This window comes from Molossus molossus, unplaced genomic scaffold (assembly GCF_014108415.1).
Source record: "Molossus molossus isolate mMolMol1 unplaced genomic scaffold, mMolMol1.p scaffold_m16_p_13, whole genome shotgun sequence".
NCBI classification, from domain to species: domain Eukaryota; kingdom Metazoa; phylum Chordata; class Mammalia; order Chiroptera; family Molossidae; genus Molossus; species Molossus molossus.
Window position 1 is genome coordinate 31,494,355 of NW_023425348.1, and position 19,692 is coordinate 31,514,046.

Consider the following 19,692-nt stretch of genomic DNA (forward strand, 5'->3'; position numbering starts at 1 on the left):
ATTCTATCATTCCTAGAGCAGCTCACAAAACTCAGGGAAAACATTTAACTAATGTTTACCAGGTGTTTTATAACAAAGAATACAGATGAACAACCAGATAAAGCTATACATCAGGTGAAATCTGAAAGGGTCTTAAGTAAAGGAGCATCTGTCCCTGTGGAGCTGGGGGTATACCACCCCCTTAGCACATAGATATGTTCAGTCCAGAAACTCTCTGAACTTGATACTATTTGGATTTCAAATGGAGGCTTCATCATATAAGCCTGATTGATTATTAGCTTCATTTCGAATCCCTCTCCCCTCTCCAGAGAATAGAGGTGGAAAGCTCCAAACTTCTAAGCATGGCTTGGTCTTCCTGGTGACCAGACCTTTCCAGGAGCTCACTAACAGTTGTTTAATGAGTACAAAGGACATTCTCATCACCCAGGAAATTTTAAAAGACTTAAGAACTCTGTCAGATGCTTCAATCACTAAGGAAGTTACAAAGTGCTTAAGAGCTCTGTGTTAGAATCCAGAGTCAAGACATAATTACTAAAACAAAAGTCTACTCACACCCCTATTTATTTATAAGGATTCTGGGAGCTCTGTGTCAGGAACCAGAGGCAGAGACCAATACATATATTTCTTATTATCTCACAGGTAACTTTGTTCTCATGTTGCTTTGAGGAATGCACAGTACCTGGCAGATTTCTACCTTACAAGGCTTTGTGATTGTTAAATAAAATGATGTGAAGTACTTGGTCTTTTGCAAATGTGAATTCTCATCATCGTCCTCATTCTCAGCCCTGTTCTACCTTTTCTCAAAGCCATGGTGTACCTCAGGCCAGGGGTCGTGGTTCTACCACATCGTCTGCTTTAGTGTCTTCACTCCACTCTGGATCCCGACAGAAGGACAAGGCATGCTTCCCAACAAAGATCGGTTCTGGCAGTGGGATCCATTTGGAGAGTAACTAATCAGGAAGGAGCTGTTTCTATGGGGTGCCTGCTTGTCCGTGGTGCACAGCCGCTCCAGTCCAGCTTCCACAGTCGCAGCTATTCATGTCGTTCTTTACAATGTATACAATATTTCAGTACTGCTCTTCACTAAAAGATTACTGTCTCTCATCTTCTCATCCTTAAAGTCAGGTTTGCTTTTGTATGGCAGGTGATATTCCAACACCTGGCTGGCAAGAGATATGAAGAGTTGATACTGTGACTAGAGTGTGGAATCAGTAATGAGGATTCCCAATTCTTTTGATATTTGCAAATCTAGGCAAGCAAGATGTCAGAATGAAGCTGGTCTATCATTTGGTCGTAGGGCCCAGCACCTGGGCTGGGACTCAAGTAAAAACTCTAACGTCAGAACTGCAAAAGCAAGGCCAACCACAAAAACAAAACAAAAACCTCAAAATCTGCCAAAATTGAGGCGCTGCTGAAATTGTGAAGACTCTGGCTCAGGCACATGATAAGCGAAGAAACTCCCTGAGTGCAAGGTTAAATGGGCATGCAGTAAAGATGCCTTGTTGCTAAGTGACAGAAGAACTCATTCCGGACTCAGATGAGAACTGGTTCAAGGGTAAAGCCAAGAGGAGCCTGTAGCAGCAAGGTCGGGCCACTGAAATCTCAAAACAAGCTGAGGAAGTAAACAATTTTTAGGAGATAATTTTTAGCATGATGCTCGTCTAGTGCCTTTGGGAGCTATTTACTTTCCTTGTTCTGTCTGTCCTGCAATCTTTGCTGTCATACGTCTTCTCAGATCTCAGTTGTTTCTAGTTCTTTGGTTTTATGTTTGTCTTCTTGTTTTGACTCAGAGATTGTCTATCAGTTGAGAGAGAAACTGGCCTAAAGTTCCTTCATTGCTAAAACTCTTAAAACCCCATTTTAATGTCCTTGGGTAAACATTATCCAAGTGATTTTTGCATAAAGTGATTTCTAGCTCCTCAACAATATTCTTAGCTCTAGATGAGTAAGATGTTATTAGTGTTAAACCATGATTTCAGAAACAATTTGTGAACTATAGAGCGTAAACGAATATTAAAATAGCAGTAAAAACCACTCGTATTACACTTATCAATTTATAATGGCTATGATAGTATAATTTTGATAATATACCTACTTTATAGAAATTCCTTGCCAGAGTTTTTGTCCCTGCAGACCCTGAATTAATTAATGGCTTCTGTTTGAAAGACCTTGACTGAATGAGTCAGAACTCTGAGAAACAAACATCAATTAAAGTGTTTTTTCAAACAATGTTGCTTATTTATTTATGCATGAGATTGCATTAGGTAATAACACATTAAAACAGTGACTTCTAAGCCCTCTGCTGGTGAAGTTTATTTTCTTATGTTGTTCCTAAAGTCCAAACAATGTGGACTCCCACCCACCACCTCCCGCCAAATCTAAACTCAAATGTAAGGGTGTATCCTGATCACCATATTTAAAATCACTACCTCCGCCAGCTCACTCCCTATCCTCCTCACCTGTTCTACCACAAATATCAGTGGCACATGGGATATTTTTAGAAATACAGATTCTCAGACTTAACCCTAGACTAACTGACTCAGAAAATCTGGGGTTGGGGGTCCAGCACTCTGTGTTTTAGCAAGCCCTCCATGAAATCCTGTTTGAAAACATTAAATTTATTAGGGTGATCTATTGGTTAGTAGGATCATATAAGTTTCAAGTATACGTTTCTGTGGTACAAGAGCAATATATTACACAATGTACTCACCACTCAAGGTCAAACCATCTACTCTCTGATCCATACTAATGTTTGAGGACCATCAGTGAAGGATAGAAACATTTTGAAGACTATCTCAGACTTTAACCCCCCCCCCCCCCACACACACACACACACACACCACTTCTTGTTGTGTTTATTGATATGATTATCTTCTGGGAGTGAAAGGTTTTAAAACTGAAATGCCATCCTCTCTGGGGGACCAGTTAATTATATTCATCTTTTCCTGAGATGAAGAACGAGTTCTTGTAAAGGATGACCTTGAACCCTTCTAGCCTGAAAAGTATGGTTTTCTGGGATTCCTTGGCACAATGTAACATTTTCAGATTTTTTGCCTACGTGTGTTATTTCTAACCAAAATAATGTACAATTGACTGCAATGATTAATATGTGATCATTAAGGACATGAGCTTTTGAGTCAGACGCACAAGGAATTTGTTAATAGTCTTTCCCCTTAATAGAAGGGTGGCCTTGAGGAAATTACTTAACATATTTCAGTTTTAGTTTCCATTTCAGTAAAAGGAAGGTTATACCTTCCTGTGAAACTCATTGTGTGGATTAGAAGTGAAGTTTATAGAACATTTACTGTAGGCCCTGGATTAAATGAAATGTTCAATGAAGAGTTTCTATTGTTATTATACCTCATTTTAGGTTTTGAAGGTAAGGGTCTAAGATTTTTTTAAAATATTGGAACTTCTTTTATAAAGTCCAAGCTAATCAGATAAAGGCAAATAATTTTTCCAAAATCTACATTTACATCAGTGTTAAATGGATATAAATGGCAACACTACATTATTAATAATACTGTCAAACATTTATCAAATGCTTACTTTGTTTAAGTACTATGTTAAAAGCTTATCATGTATTCATAAAACAGAAACATAGCTAAAAATGATGGGGTTTTATTCTCATGTATTGGTGCAGTGCCATGTGTTACATCTGAGGAGTCTACAGGCCTCTCCTTTCCTTCTCGTGACCTCAGGATGACTCACTCAGCTTCACCATCAGGTCCTTATTCCAGGCAGAAAGAAGAACAAAGGGCATACAAGATCCATACATGCTGAGAGCCTCCCTTTCAAGAAACCCCTCAGATCCCCATTCCAAACATCTACTTATCTAATTAGTAAACGGTATCCTATTTTGGACATTCCTTATCTGTCTTCCATTTCTACCACTTTGTTGTTGTTTTCTGTTGGTAGTTAGTGATCATTTTTCTACAATAGGTATTCTTTGTCTCCTAGTAATGCTGAAGGCATGGATTGTGTGTGCTTTTATTTGCCATTTTTGGTGACCATACAATTTGGCAGAAGACATTCTCTTCCAGTTTTTGAAATCACTAAATTATCACTTTTTATAATGTCTCAACAGATAATATTCACAGAATACAAAAGAAAAACAGAGGGAAAATCCCATTTGATTATTGATATTAGTGGAGTTATCAGGACAGATTCACAAGCACAGCTACTCAGACACTAATGTCCGTATGACCTGCCTAGAGATCTTAATCAAACACAGACTCTGATTCTGAGAGACTGAGTTTGGGCCTACAATTTGGACTTTGTAACACGTTCTCAGGTAAAATTGATGCTGTTGGTCCAAGAACCACATTTTGAATGGGAATGTTCCACATCATATGAATCAAAGCCCAAGGAAGGGCTTTTTATTGCCTTCAAGGTCAAATTTTACCACATCTGTCACCAGGGGGAGAGAGTTACGCAGTGTGTTAAGCAGAAAACAAGAAAGTAGAATAAAGAAGTCTCTCTCCTCATAGTGACCTATCTTTGATTAGAAAGGAAAATCTCAAAGCTCACCTTTCTTTTGAACTGAAATTCTTCATTTATTTACATTGAGTTCCATTCTACAATATTATTTTGTACTGTTCATTCTATTCTACATCTTGTTCTCTCTCTCTCTCTCTCTCTCTCTCTCTCTCTCTCTCTCTCTCTCCACCCCTTTTTCTCCCCTTCTCCCTCTCCTTTGTCTGTGAAGATAAGATGCATAATATGATGGAAGCCATGGTCTATTTTTAAAATTAAGTTGAGCTCTCTAAACAAATGGAAAAGAAATGGCAAAAACAAAATACAGTACAGCCTGGGCCAGTTTGTCTCAGCGGTTAGAGCGTCAGCCTGAGGTCCAGAGAGAACCGGGTTCGGTTCCCGCTAAGGGCATGTACCTCGGTTGCAGTTTATCCCCGGCCCTGGTTGGTCGTGCGGGTGGCAGCCACTCGATGTGTCAGTTTCACATCAATATTTCTCTCTCTCTCCCTCCCTCCCTCCCTCCCTCCCTCCCTCCCTCCCTCCCTCCCTCCCTCCCTCCCACTCTATCTGAACAAAAAATGGAAAAATGTCCTCGGGTAAGGATAAAAAAAGATATATATAGTACAAAGAAATTTTGGGTTTGAAAGTTTGTGCAAGCTAAAGCTGGCCCGCAGTTAAGATGAAGACCTGCCGCACAGCGTGTTTTCAGTAGTAGGGTAAGGTGCCATGTAGAAAAAGGAGGGGAGCTAGGAAAAGGATGAATGACTTGTTTGGGAAAAAAAAACAAACTGTAAAATATTTGAGCCTAAAGGCATATAATAAGTCACAGAACATAAAAGGATTCATTACCATCTAAACAATAGTTCAAATTAAATACAGTTTATAAAATAGCACTTTTTGTTGGAAAAGCTGATTGTAGTGTAAAAGTCTATAGATCTAAATTCAGTCTTAAAGAGTATTTAATTGAATATATGCCCTCTGAAGCTTTCAGAGATAATGTTATTTTAGTAAGGGTTGCAGCTGTGTTTAAATATCTGTTGGAGTGGGGTGTGAAACGTGGCTAGATGTTACTCTTACAAAGTCAGTATATAATTCATGTTCCCAGCTAACTACCTAGTGTTGGAACAGTTTGGAGAGTCTGATAGCTTTTCTTTTATATTATTTGAAATAGTGCATATTAGTAAAAGTTTCAAGTTGCAAATTAGCAGGTCAAGCCTACATCAACCAGCATAAGAAACAAAATCAAAAGGCAAAAAACAGTTTTCTTTTTAATTTTATATAGGAACTAAGTCTAATAGTGGAGATCCATCTACAAAATGTGTATGTGTGTTTAGGAGTGAGAAATAAACATAATATAGCATACTACATGCTCAATAATAATCTCGCTGGTACAGAAAATCTAAAAATGTTCCCTAACATATACATGTTAATAATTAAAAATTTTTAAAATTATTTAATTATAGTTGACATCCAATATTATATTAGTTTCAGGTGTACAGCATAGTGGTTAGACATTTATATAACTTACAAAGTGATCCTTCCACTAAGTCTAGTACCCACCTGGCACTATACACAGTTATTACAATATTATTGACTATATTCCTTATGCTGTACTTTACATCCTGTGAATATTTTCTAACTGCCAATTTTTACTTCTTAATCCCTTCACCTTTTTAATCCAGCCTCCTTCTCCCCTCCTTATCTGGCAACCAGCAAACAAAACAGAAACAAACACACATTTGTAATTTTTAATACATGTTTGAAATGATAGGTAGGACATGCAGGAAATTGCTCGGAGTCATAAACTATAAGAAATTTACTATCTAGATGAGTAAGTGAAGAAAGTGTTTGAGTACATATTTGCTCTTAGCAAGGTCTCTATTTATTCACCAAAATATTACGGTTGGTTTTAATGGGCTCTGTGTGGCAGACAGAGATAAGTCCTGGACTCGAGAACAGATGGAGAGCAGATCAGAGACCCCTGCAAATTGCCTAAGCTCTATAAGTGAAACCTCACCACTGGATAAGACAGAGATGAAACAGTCTGCTCTGCAGAAGGAAATAGTTGGGATAATTGACTTATTTTGTCCTTGGCTCTGATAATTTTTTTTTTTTTAAATCTCCCCTGATATTGAGTAACCACAAGCTCCATCTATCTCTTGGATTGGAACAGTGAATTCATAATATGTATGTAGCCCAATAAACCCAGAGACTAAAATTTAGTTTAAAATGATTTCAGATTTATGGTGTTCTGTTGCCTGGAAGAGGAAAATGAAAATCCTCTGGTGGGGGACACATTTTAATTCTCAAAGGATTCCTATACATAAGGCAACAAGGAATATGAGCTCATATTTTTTATAATGAGAAAACAAAACACCATGAGCACATGTTAGTAGAACTCATATATTCAAAAAGTATAACACAAATGTTTCATACATCTAAAGAAATAAAACAGCATTAAAATAGTGATTAAGACACACAAGACAATCAGATTTCTCAAGGCACTTTTGAAAAAGAGCCGATAGACCTTCTAGAAATGAAAGATACTATATCATAAACTTAGCAGATTAACACAGCCATAGAGAGAATGATTGAATTGTCAAATAGAACTGAAATAATTATCCAGAATGCTGCACAGGGAGACTAAATTATGGAAAATATGAAAAAAAGGTTGAGAGCTATGGTGCCTAGACTGTCAAGTTCCTGCGTTTGTTTACCTTAGGGATCCAAAAGGAAGGGAACGAGAGAGAACATGTGTGTAGGAGATGTACTATTTGAAGAAATAATAGCTTAAATTCAGGGTTACCAATACCTCCCAAGCAACATAATAAAAATAAATTCTCCATGGGGAACATTATAATTTACTTATGGAAAACTAAAAGCAGAGACCGGCACTTAGGTAAAAGTAGTCAAGAAAAGAAAGGGGAGGGTAAGAAACAAGAAAAGTGAGATAAACAGAACAAGATGATATTTTGGAAAGTAATTCAACATAATTTAACTAAATGCTACAGTTCAAAGGAAAAGACTGTCAGACTGGAATGAGAAAAAAAATAGGGCAATAAGCTGTTTTCAAGAGATTCACACAAAACAAAGAAATAGAAAGGCTGCAAGGTAAAGAAGGTAAAGTATACAGCAGAGGGTCTAGTCTAAGGATAATTATTTCAGATAAAATAGACTTTAAAGTAAAAATAATGTAAGCAAAAAGAGAGTTACTAACCTTCATAGAAGTTTTAATTGCTTATTTCTTGGAATGAAAGAATTAGAACAAACTCTTGTTTGGGGAGAACAGTTTGGCTGGTTTCGTTATAAACGAAATGGAGTTCATTCTGATGGTAGACATATGCCACTGATCAGGTGTGTGGCAGATGTTCAGACGTCCAGAACCTCAGCTTCTTCATCAGTAAGTGGAGCAGCACCATCTAACTCTCATGTAGTAATTATAAATAATTCCTCTAAAGCATGCCGCGCTGTGCCAATCGTGTAGCTCTATTATTGTCAGGATAGTCAAGGAAAAGGCTGATGATTTTACATTGTAGCATCTTTCCAGAAACAAAAAGATTAGGCCAATAAATTTATTTTGGTCAGAAAAACAGTCCTCGGGCTGTCATTTAGTTCAAAGGTAGCTGTTCCCCATAGAAACTTTCCTGCTCCAGAGACTTGTTATAGCTTAAAACTTCATTAAAAGTAACGTCTTTGAACATCAACCCAGGTAGGCTGTGTAGAGGAATACACATGTTGCCTTATTTTGCTGACATAGGTAGGATTAACTTGAGATCAAATCTGAAATTTATATAATTTATTTAATCTTTAAAACACCATAAAATTGTTCAGTTGTTATTCAACTAATAGCAATTAACAACAACAACAAAAAATGTATTCAGTTTACTTTTTATTCTGTCCTCTACTAGCTGACTCTTTCTTTGGATATGGCTAACAATCACAAGGTCTATGTCTTAGGCTAGCACATCATATTCTTTTATTCTTGAAAGTAAGTTTATTGACTAAAGTCTATTTTTTTATAATGTGAAATTCTAATTTCTAAGAATCTTGCATTTATCCAAGTGTGTACTTCTTGGATAAGAATTTAAGTGTGTAATTAAATGATACTTTAATGGAGAGTCCCACCCTTGCTGGACTCTCCATAATAAGAAGTGTTTTTTAAAAATGTGTGTGCTTGGCTATACCACTCAAACACCACTGAACAGTTTCAACATTTGATCCCATATAGCTTGTGCTGAGAATAATGGTTTCCTCTTTCCTATCCCTGCAAAGACTATCATTAGCAAAGTGTCCTTCCTTTCCTGCTTGTGGTAATTTTTAGTAATTCTCACATATACCCCATGCCTGTCAGAAAAGCACATTTTTTTTTTTTTAATCCTCACTTGAGGACATTTTTCCATTTTTGTTCAGATAGAGTGGGAGGGAGAGAAAGGAAGAGAGAAGAGAAAGAGAGAAACATCAACGTGAAAGGGACACATCAAGTGGCTGCCTCCCACATAACCCCAACTGGGGCTGGGGACAAACTGCAACCGAGGTACATGCCCTTAGTGGGAATCGAACCCGGGTCTCTCTGGACTGTGGGCTGACGCTTTAACCGCTGAGCCAAACTGGCCAGGGCAGAAGAAAAGCACATCTTATTCCATCAAAGAGGTATGGAAATTCAGACTGGTCATGGCACCTCTTGTGACATCAGTATCCTCATTTGTTAAATGGGGATAATAATACTGTGCCTGTTAAGATTATGACAGATATGTGAAAAGTGCAAAGCATTGTGTATAAGCAATATGAATATATAACACGTTACTTCTGAAATTGTGCCCCACTTTATACTGTATTTTTTCTTTGTCACTTTCTTCTTTTTCTTCTTTTTCCCCCTAAATATATATATATTTATGTATTTTTTTTTTTCTTAAGTAACCTTTATAATTGACAAGCATTTGGATGAGCTCCATGTATAGAAATTGGTAAGAAACAATCCTTTTCTCTTTGAGAAGCTTATAATTCAGAGTTAAAATAAAAATTTTTGAGATGACTTAAAGTATATTATTTATACGTCCTCTTTTTATTAAATTTATTGGGGCAACATTGGTTAATAAAATTATATAAGTTTTAAGTGTACATCAATGATACATCATCTGTATATTACATTGTGTGTCTACCACCCAGAGTCAAATCTCCTTCTGTCGCTAGACATTTGACCCCCTTTACCCTTTACTACCTCCCTCCACCCCTCTTTCCTTCTGATAATCATCACACTGTTGCCTGTGTTTATGATTTTTTGTTTGACTATTTGTCTTGTTTGTTCATTTGTTGTTTTCAGTTTTATATCCCACTTATGAATGAAATCATATGGTTCTTGACATTTCTGACTTATTTCACTTCGCATGCTATTCTCAAGATTCATGACAACACAGGTGGGCCTTGAGCCACTGGGCATACTAAGCCACTTTTATCTTTATAACTTCCTTGAGTACAGACATTACAATTATTCATCTTTGTTCTTGCTGTAGCAGATGGTAGTGGGTAAACCTTCTATTGTTATATGTTGAATTAAATAAAAGCACATTAATTTCTTCCATTTGTTTAATCTTTACAATAATGTTTGCAATGGCTATTGTAGCTAAAATGGTCTTTTGTGAGGTTTCACAGAGTAGTTCATTAAAGAGGAACACTTGTTCTTTTTCTTGATTCTAGGTCTCTATTTCCTAAATTGGTCTCTGATCTCTAAAATCCTAACAGACAATTTGTGGAGGAAAGAAATTTATGGTGAAATCTGTTTACAAAATATTGTGTGTGCCCTACTTGGAGATCATTAAGACACTTTTGCATGTTAAAGGCTTGGAGAAGTTTTGAATTAAAGATATTTTAGAACAAAGAAACAAATTTAAAAAAAAACAAAACTCAACACATTTCCCAAATTTATTTGACCATAAAATGTGTTCCTTCCACCGTATATTAGTGTTCTTTGGGATCCCTTTTGGAAAAGACTGGTAAAATTAATATCTATTTTTTAATTAAATTTTTTTAAACATAATTTTGTGACTTCTAACTAGCTTTCTCCTCAGATTGTCTAAATAAGTTTTATTTTAATTTAATATATCAGTGTGTTTGGGGGGATATAATAGGAAGTGTTGTGAAATAAGATTTCAAGAAGTGTTGGTTGTACTTTTATCTTTTAATATAGTTGAATTAATTTGTAGCTCATGGATTTCTCCACAGAGAAAAGATCTATTTTAACTGGTATATCAGATGATCAGTGTTACTCAGGAAAACAATTAAATCCATTAGCATTTAATGGATTCTGCTTTTAAGGGAAAATATCAGTATTTCAAAAAATATTTATATATTTCTGGATGAGGCCAGGGAAGAGGATTCCTCCTTTTTTCTTAGAATTCTCTTAAATCCACAATCTTCATAAAGAAACTTTTCATTAGTCATCAACTGAACTTTAAAAATATATAAGGTTGATCTCTCCTCTGCTATGTTGCCACAAGATTTTTTTTTTTTTTATCCTCACCCAAAGACATTTTTCCATTTTTTGATCAGATAGAGTGGGAGGAAGAGAGAGAAACATTGACGCGAAAGGGACACATTGAGTGGCTGCCACCCATACGACCAACCAGGGCCGGGGACAAACTGCAACCTAGGTATGTGCCCTTAGCGGGAACCGAACCGAGGTCTCTGTGGACCTCAGGCAGACACTCTAACCGCTGAGTCAAACTGGCCAGGGCGCCACAAGATTTTGAATCATGGCCTTTACTTTCTGTAATCTTGTCACAGATGTAATGATAGTAGTAATATAGCATTCTTTAATGACAAGGTACTAATATAGGGAGAAAAATGACTGCTCATAAATTAAAGGCAATGGATTTTGCACATTAATCATGTTAATTATGTAAAAAATGATTTAAGTGGTTTATCTTTCTGCCTCCCTCAAAAACCCAGGTGTTGCCAAGTAATCAATTATCAGTAATTTCATTTTTCATCCTTCCTCTCAAAAAATCAAAATTTTATTTCACCTTGTGCAAAAACATTTCCAGCGAAAAAACAGCTGATTCTCTAAGGTTCTTTAAACCACATTCCCAACTCATGCTGTGAACTTAGTCCATTTCTGGTATTTATGCTGGACTTTTCAGATGGCCTGACAGTACCTGTAGGTGCTTATTAATGCCATTAATAAAAAAAAAATTTCTGCTCATTATGGCCCTCTACAGTTCTTAGCAGGCCTTTTCTGTGTTATTTCTGTTTGCTTCTTTTAGAGATGTAGGAAATCAGATTTAGAGAGGACAAGTAACATGCTGATGATCCTAACCCTAAGAAGTGACTAGAATACTCTGAGTTTGAAACAGCAAAGAGTAGCTGCATGGGGTATCAGGAGGCTGGGCGGGGGGAGCTAGAAAACAAAGTAGGAAACATAATTACCCAGTGACTCCTCTCTCTTATCCTTGGCTAGTCAAATACAATATCCTGCATCAGTTTTTCCTTTTTGGAAACAGGCACTAGAGAACTGGACAGCCGGTAACTGGTCTAGAGAAGTGGACAGCCCCAAAATTGCTGAGGACAGGAGTTACCCTTTCCTACCTTCAGAATTTTGCATGTAGAAGATACTTGATAAGTATATGCCAACGGAGGATGTGTTAGATAGTCACATCTATGAGAAACCCTCAACAAGGGCAGGGATTTTGGTCTCTTGTTTATTGCTATAATCTCCATCAACTAAAGAGTGCCTTTTACAACATAGGTGCTAAAATATTTGTGAATGAACAGGAACTGGCATGAAATAGTCCAAACAGAGCATCAGTCCTGCCAAAAATATTCATAAACACAATTATCAGGAAACTGAATAGAGAAACTGAGTTGAAAGTTCCTAAGAAGGGTTTAGCTCATATACATATGTTATTAAGCCAAGAATGCCACTGATATTTTGAGATTTCAAGAATCCAATATGCTTTATCATTAATTTTTAAATATATTTTTGTTTGTTGAGTAAATAAGCTTTAAAGTGTGAGTGAAATAGATATAATAAGAATTAAGCATATTGTGAGTATATTATTTATCAGTATTTTCTGAATTTCTGGTATGCTTAGAATACTGCCTTAAGCATTTAAACTTGGAGTATTTTTTTAGTTAACCTTGAAATATCCCTGAAAATGTGATGAAACACATTTCAAATGTCAGTGTCTTATATACGTGTGTTTCTTTTTCTTTAACATAAAATCATCTGGAACTAGGTAGCCATAGAGGGTATGGTAATTCTTTAGTCATCAAAGATAAGTATTTAGACCATCAAGTCAACATTTTAGGCACCAGGAAAAAGGAAAGAAAAAGGGAGCAATAAAGAGATGCAACTTTCAACTGAGACAGCTTTCAAGGAGCCTTCATTTACACCACTTAACCAGAACATAGTCACACAGCCAAAAATAGATAAGGGAGTCTGGGAAATGTATTGTTTTGTCTGAGTCTTTTGCTTCTCTGAGTGGAATTAAAGTTTTGTTACTAGGAAAGAATGAGATGATGAATATTGAGTGAACAATTGGCAAGTAATTTTGTGGTTAAGAATTCCCTCTTTCACAGATTCACACACACACACATACACACACACACACACAGAGTTGAATATTTAATCATAAGTAGAATAATTTGAGATTCCTTTGAGATTGTTATTCATGTGTTTCTAGACTAATAAAACAACTGGGGCAAGAGGAAGAACTGTGTTAGTTTCTTTTCTTTCTTCCCAATACTTTTCTGTTCACATAGTTAATGTTTTCAGTAACTATTTCTGCTCCTGACTTTGCCATTAAAAAGAACATTATTTATTGAATATAGATACCGTAAAGCAGTTGGTATTTTAATTTAGTCAAATATAGTAATATAATAGTATCAGACCTTTAACCTGTAAGCTGTCATGGTCCTATAGACATTTTCCTATATCTTTAATGTTTTTCTCAAAAAATGCATGCTTAGCCACAGATGTACTGTTTGAATATTGACAGTTCATAAACAACATTTCTTGTTTTTTGTCAGGCTTGTCACTATGAGAAACAATAAAATAAGGCCTGAACCATCACAAAGTCTCGTAACTGGATTCAGCATGTTTGCTACGTATTATAGAGAGTTAATTAAACTTATTTTCATCTTTTGCACCTATGTCTTCCTCTCCACAGGCTATATATTGATGGTCCATTTGGAAGTCCATTTGAGGAATCGTTGAACTATGAGGTTAGCCTCTGTGTGGCCGGAGGCATTGGAGTAACTCCATTTGCGTCAATACTCAACACCCTGCTGTATGTCATTTTGATCTATTTTGTTAATCCAAATAAAGAACTGTCGATATTTTAGACATCTCTGTTTTAGTATGAAGCAACTCCTTCCAGAATACTTCTACTTGCTATTGAAGGAACTTCATTTACTGATTGGTGAGGGGAATAATTCAGTGATTCTCAATATGTGGTCTTTGGCTCTCAGCATGCTGTCGTGTAAAATGTGTCAGTATCACAGCTATGCACTCCTCTGTCTTTATTCTCTATTAAAGCACTCCACCAGCTTCATTTCTCTACTGCCTCATCAGTGTTAAGTGCACTATCTATCCACCTGTCGACAGATATTTTTGAGCACCTACGTGCCAATCTAGCTTATAGGTAGGTGCCCGTAACACAGCGCTGAATGTCACTGAGCCCTGCCCTTAAAGAGCTCACATTCAAATGGGGGAGATAAAAATGAACCACTGAGAAGGTCATAAATAACATTACTTAAGGAAATATCAGAACTGTGATGAGAAGAAGTATTCATGGGATATAGGAATAAAGGGCCAGCGCTATGGTAAAAGCATGGAGGAGATGACAAAATGAGCCCATCATTCCCTGGTCTGTTACTCAGCAAATTTAAAACACAGAAAATTAGAAATTTCAGAGGTAAGACTGCTTAAACAAGGAATGCTTTTTTAGTTATTTTTTTTGTCCTAGAATTATAAGCAAACATTAATTGATTACTATTAATTGTCATGAAAATATAAACAGAATGACAGTATGAAGTTGTCCTCAAATCTATTACATTCACTCACAAGACACAGTTTGCATGAAAAGTCTGTTTTGTAGAGCACCAACAAAGAAATAATAAGCTGAAGTGATGTGTTTGAATGATATTTGATTTCAGTTTTAAATATCTGGTATAACTTTGGGCCTTTTTTGGAGGTTCTTAGAAAAATAACCATATTGCATGCCACAAATCATTTGTTTCTGAAAACATATTGCAGGTTATTTGGACACCTAAAATTAAGAAAAGGAAAGAATATTTTCTTAACTTCAAGCCTACTTTCTAATTTTAAGTAGGAATCCAGATTTGGAATCATGAGTTACTGGAATGCATTACATAGTAGGTGGTTGTGAAATCTCCTTCTTTAATGATATTAAGAAGGGGAATAAACAACCAACTTCTGGAATGGTTTTGGGTCATTTTGCCTGGGAGACAGGGCAAGGATGATGAGGACTGGAGCCCTGCTGAGTGATAAAATTAACTAAAAATAGAGAACTTTTTTTTCTGAGATGCAGGGCTGAGATTATTCGGATTCAGGAATTAAGTTTATTATCTTCAACTGGAAATGGGTGATGTGCATGTAGTATTCATAAGTATGAACACTAAATTCATGGAGTATATTATGTTTTTGACTCAATATATTCATTTTCTATTCCTTTGGGAGTTATAGTACGTGCTATGTCAGATGCTTGAATGTAAATGACTGGTTTTTCTATTGGTTGCTTTCTAATGAAAAGTAAATTGTCAAAGATATAGGGATTCTTAACTTTTTTACCATCCTAATCATTATCATGTTATCTTAATTTTAAAGGGATGACTGGAAACCATACAAGCTTAGAAGACTGTATTTTATTTGGGTATGCAGAGACATCCAATCCTTCCGTTGGTTTGCAGACTTACTCTGTCTGTTGCATAATAAGGTAAAATTAGGTTTGTTTCTACTTTTGCAAATCTTAAATTAAAAAATATAGTTATTTTCTTTCAAATTACTAAAGTACTAGATGCTTGATATAGAAAAAAAAAACTCCAAAGAATATGCAGATAAGTAGTTAGGAAGAAAAATACTTTAAACTTCAAAAAACAGAGATAACATTTGTTAATTGTGCACATCTTTTAGATACTGACATCTGTGACTATACGTATATGTCTATGATGTTTTAACATAGAAATGTTGATTGATATGGTTTAACATAGAATATTTTAACATAGAAATGCATGCATATGCTAGTAATATGTGCATATATATATGTATATGATGTATGCAAATACATGCATATGGGGTTGTGAGGGAAGGCAAACAGAGGAAACATCACAGACAAGGGCTACTGAATTTCCCATCTTTGTTCTAAAAGCTCTTACTTCTTATCTCCATCTTTATAATTCCAAATGGACCATCACCAAACTTTTGGCACACTATACAGTATTTCAAAAATCCCAAATTCTAAGCTTTATTTCTTACAAAGTTGAAAGCAAGCATTCTTCATCTCTCCTGTATGTAACCTTTTATTTATCTATTAATATATCTATCTTTATTTTTCCAGTTTACAAGTACTGCATATCTTTTTTTGCATCTTTGGTACAGATTTTTCAAATAATTCAAATAAAGAAAAATCTTCCCATAGTACGTACTTTCCCCACCCAGTCTATGTAGCAGGGGGTGAGTCATGAGTGTTCTATAAATTCTAGCATGCTATTTGTATTGTTCTGAAAGTTGCTTTCTTAAACTTATGACTTTGTCTTCAACATTGTTAGTAATAGTACATGTAGAGTTAGCTCATTCTTTTGACCACTATAGAATATTTCATAGCATGACTGTATCTAGTTTATCTAACCATTCCCTCACGATGGGTTATGTATATATTTAATGGCAGTGACTGTCATACATGCCATTTTGTGCAGAAATTCAGTCAGTCATTCACCAATTATTTACTAACTGCCTACCATGAATTAGTAATGGTTCTAGGACCTGGAGCTACATGGGAGATCAAAATAAAACAAGTTTCTGATCTCATGTGATTTACATTCTAAGTGGGGAGGATACACAATAAACCAATAAGTAAACAGGATGTCTGATTCTCGTTTAGACAAAGACGAAAAGGGAAGTGGGGTAAAGCAACAAAGAGTAAATAATAGAGGGCATTTTAATGTATATTGTGTAGTTGGAAATGCCCACCAAAGAAATGGATTCTGAGCAGAGACCTGAGTAAGCAAATGAACAGACAAGGCTGATAATTGGGAGACATTTTTTAAGGCAGAGACCCAACATCACAGGGCTCTGATGCAATAGTATTAGATTGGAGAAAGATGAAAGAGCCATGTGGGCAGAGTAGAGTAAGCAAGAGGAAAAATAGTAGGAAAAGCAATCAGAGAGGTCATGTGTGTGTGTGTTTTTTTTGGGGGGGGGGGCAGAGTAGGAGGTTGTGAATAAATTAAATTTTAAAAAATTATATTGACAAAACTCCCCCAGAAGAAACTAAAACAATTTACATTTGCATCAAAGAATATGAGAGAAATTTATTCCAAAACCATTATATTACTAATCTTTTAAATTTCTACAAGTCTCTTAAACAGTGGGATCTCATTATATGTCCTCTCAATGCTAGTGAGATCGAACCTTGCTTCCTATGATTGTTGACCACTTGTGTTACTTCTGGGATTGCCTAATTCTACCCTTGCCCATTTTTCTAATTTTCTTTTATCCTTTTTGGATTGACATATAAAGCCTATACATTTTTTAAAAATAAAATGCTATAATTGGATCCAAGATGTGGAAATGCGCATTTAAATAATAAGTGCTTTATAAAGCAAGCAGGGAAGAATAAAGGAAAGAGAAGGATGTAAGTGGCTGGACCTTCAAAGTAGTTAAATCTTGAGATTTATGTTTTTTTCCTTTCCAAGTTTTTTGATGGATATGCCTTATCCTTAGGATTCCATGGCATAAATAATACAAAAGCTTAAAATTATTATAAACAATGTGGTGATGTTATCTTCTACACACGCCTCTGCATGTTTTGATTTTTCACATCAGCAGGATGAAAACTTGTCCTTCAGTTATGCCTCTGAGGATAACGTTAATAAAAGGCTCTTATTTTCTGTTTGAAACTTTGTTACCAATTTCTGTGTGTGTGTGTGTGTGTGTGTGTGTGTATGAGAGAGAGAGAGAGAGAGAGATAGAGAGAGAGAGAGAGAAAGAGAGAGAGCAAGCAATAACAATAAAGCACAGTGACTTTTCATACAGTCTCTGTGAGGGTAGGTAAAATTTTTTTTTAAAACCAAATGAAAATATATAGTCTTCTGGCACCATGCATAATTATTGCAATATTCTTGACAATATTCCCTAGGCTGTACTTTATATCCCCATGACTATTTTGTAACTTTCAATTGGTACTTCTTAATCCCTTCAACTTTTTTACCCAGCCACCCAGCTCCCCTCCCCTCTAACAACCATCAGTTTGTTCTCTGTATCTGAGTCAGTTTCTGTGTTGTTTGTTCACTTTTTTTGTTCTTTAGAGTCCACATAAAAATGAAACTGTATGGTATTTGTCTTTGTCTGACTTACTTCATTTAGCATAATACCCTCTAGGTCCATCCTTGTTGTCACAAGTGGTAAAATTTCATTCTTTTTGTGGCTGAGTAATATTCCATTGTATGTACATACCACCTGTTCTTTATCCATTTGTCTATCCATGGGCATTTAGGTTGTTTCCACATCTTGGCTATTGTAAATAATGCGGAAATGAATATGGGGATGCATATATCTTTTCAAATTAGTATCTAACCACCATGCTGTACACCTGGAACTAATATAAAATAATGTTGAATGTCAACTGTAATTGAAAAATAAATTTATCTTATTCTAGTTCACACTTTCTGAGATGAATTGTTAATTCAGATACTTTTATGACATATTGGATGGCATTCTGTATTTTGCTGATGCCATTAATTACTAAATATAATTGCAATATCAATTTTTAAAGTTTGCATTCTATTTGGAAGAGTATTTTTAACATGAAAATTAAATTAGGTATTTTAACCTAAAAAAATTAAACAAGATACAGTCTTTCAATCTCCTTCCAAGTGTGAGTTCTTTCCCATCATTCTAGAATGCCTCGTACATAACGTGTCTAGCTGCCCTAACCACTCTATCTTGGTGTCAGACAATCCGAAATGATTACAGAGTTGTACCTTAAGTGGATCTTGCTTGGCTAGATTGTCCAAACTGGTGAGTTCAGAAAAGAGTACAGGGATAGGTGTCAGGTGATCTGGTACCAACTCTGCCAGTAACTAACTACATGACTTGTTTCAAGTCACTTCCCCTCTGTAGATCACATTGGGAAAACTGAAAAGGGAAACCAGGGCTACATCAGGCATTTGGAGTCTCTCACTTAAAATGGAAAAGTGACTCTACCTCAGAGGACTCTGAGACCTCCGGTAAATCACTTAACCTTTGTAAACCTTATTTACACCTTCAATTTGTAAATGAGGGTAGCAGCACTTAAAGCCTAATGTGAGATTTAGCTTTAACATATTTATAGTACCTGTCAGATGGAAAGTATATAATATCCCTGGCCAGTTTGGCTCAGCAGTTAGGGCATCAGCCTGCGGACCATGGGGTCACGGGTTTGATTCCCGGTCAAGGGCACATGCTTGGGTTTCAGGTTTGATCTCTGGCCCTGGTTGGAGTCCTGTGGAGGCAACCAATTGATGTGTCTTTCTCACACTGATGTTTCTCTCTCTCTCTCTCCCTCCCTTCTTTCCACTCTATCTAAAAATCAATGGAAAAATACCTTCGAGTGAGAATTAACAGCAACAACAAAAAGCTATATAATAAATTCTTGCTATCATTCCTATTAGTGATTTGTAAAATTCCTTTCAGGATATCATTCCTATTAGTGCTTTGTAAAATTCCTTTCAGGAGTTACATTCTGTTATTTTTTATTTATTTATGAAAAAAATAAGGAAAAGTGACAGGCAGGAGAAGTACAAATGGCAAGGATAACCTCTGTGCATGACGCTATAACCCTGATCCATTTGCAATATTGTGTTGATCATGCATTTGTTTCTTGGACTTGAAGAAAAATGTTCCTTTAGTATGTATCATTACTTATCTCCTGTGAGAGATAAGTTAAAATGGAGATATTGAAGTCATTAAGAACATTATTCAAATTTTCATAGTTCTCCTTG

At 35.9% G+C, this 19,692-nt stretch overlaps 1 protein-coding gene across 3 annotated transcripts in view; it reads left to right on the forward strand.

Annotated features, from left to right (window-relative positions):
- NOX4 (NADPH oxidase 4) overlaps positions 1-19,692 on the forward strand; it is a 162,606-nt gene that overhangs the window by 123,212 nt on the left and 19,702 nt on the right. For 2 of the 3 annotated variants that reach the window (XM_036258165.1, XM_036258167.1), the window contains exons 14-15: positions 13,641-13,760; positions 15,320-15,428. In XM_036258165.1, coding sequence (XP_036114058.1) covers positions 13,641-13,760; positions 15,320-15,428 — 229 coding nt within the window. The remainder of the gene's footprint in view (positions 1-13,640; positions 13,761-15,319; positions 15,429-19,692) is intronic. The other variant, XM_036258166.1, reaches the window with a different exon arrangement.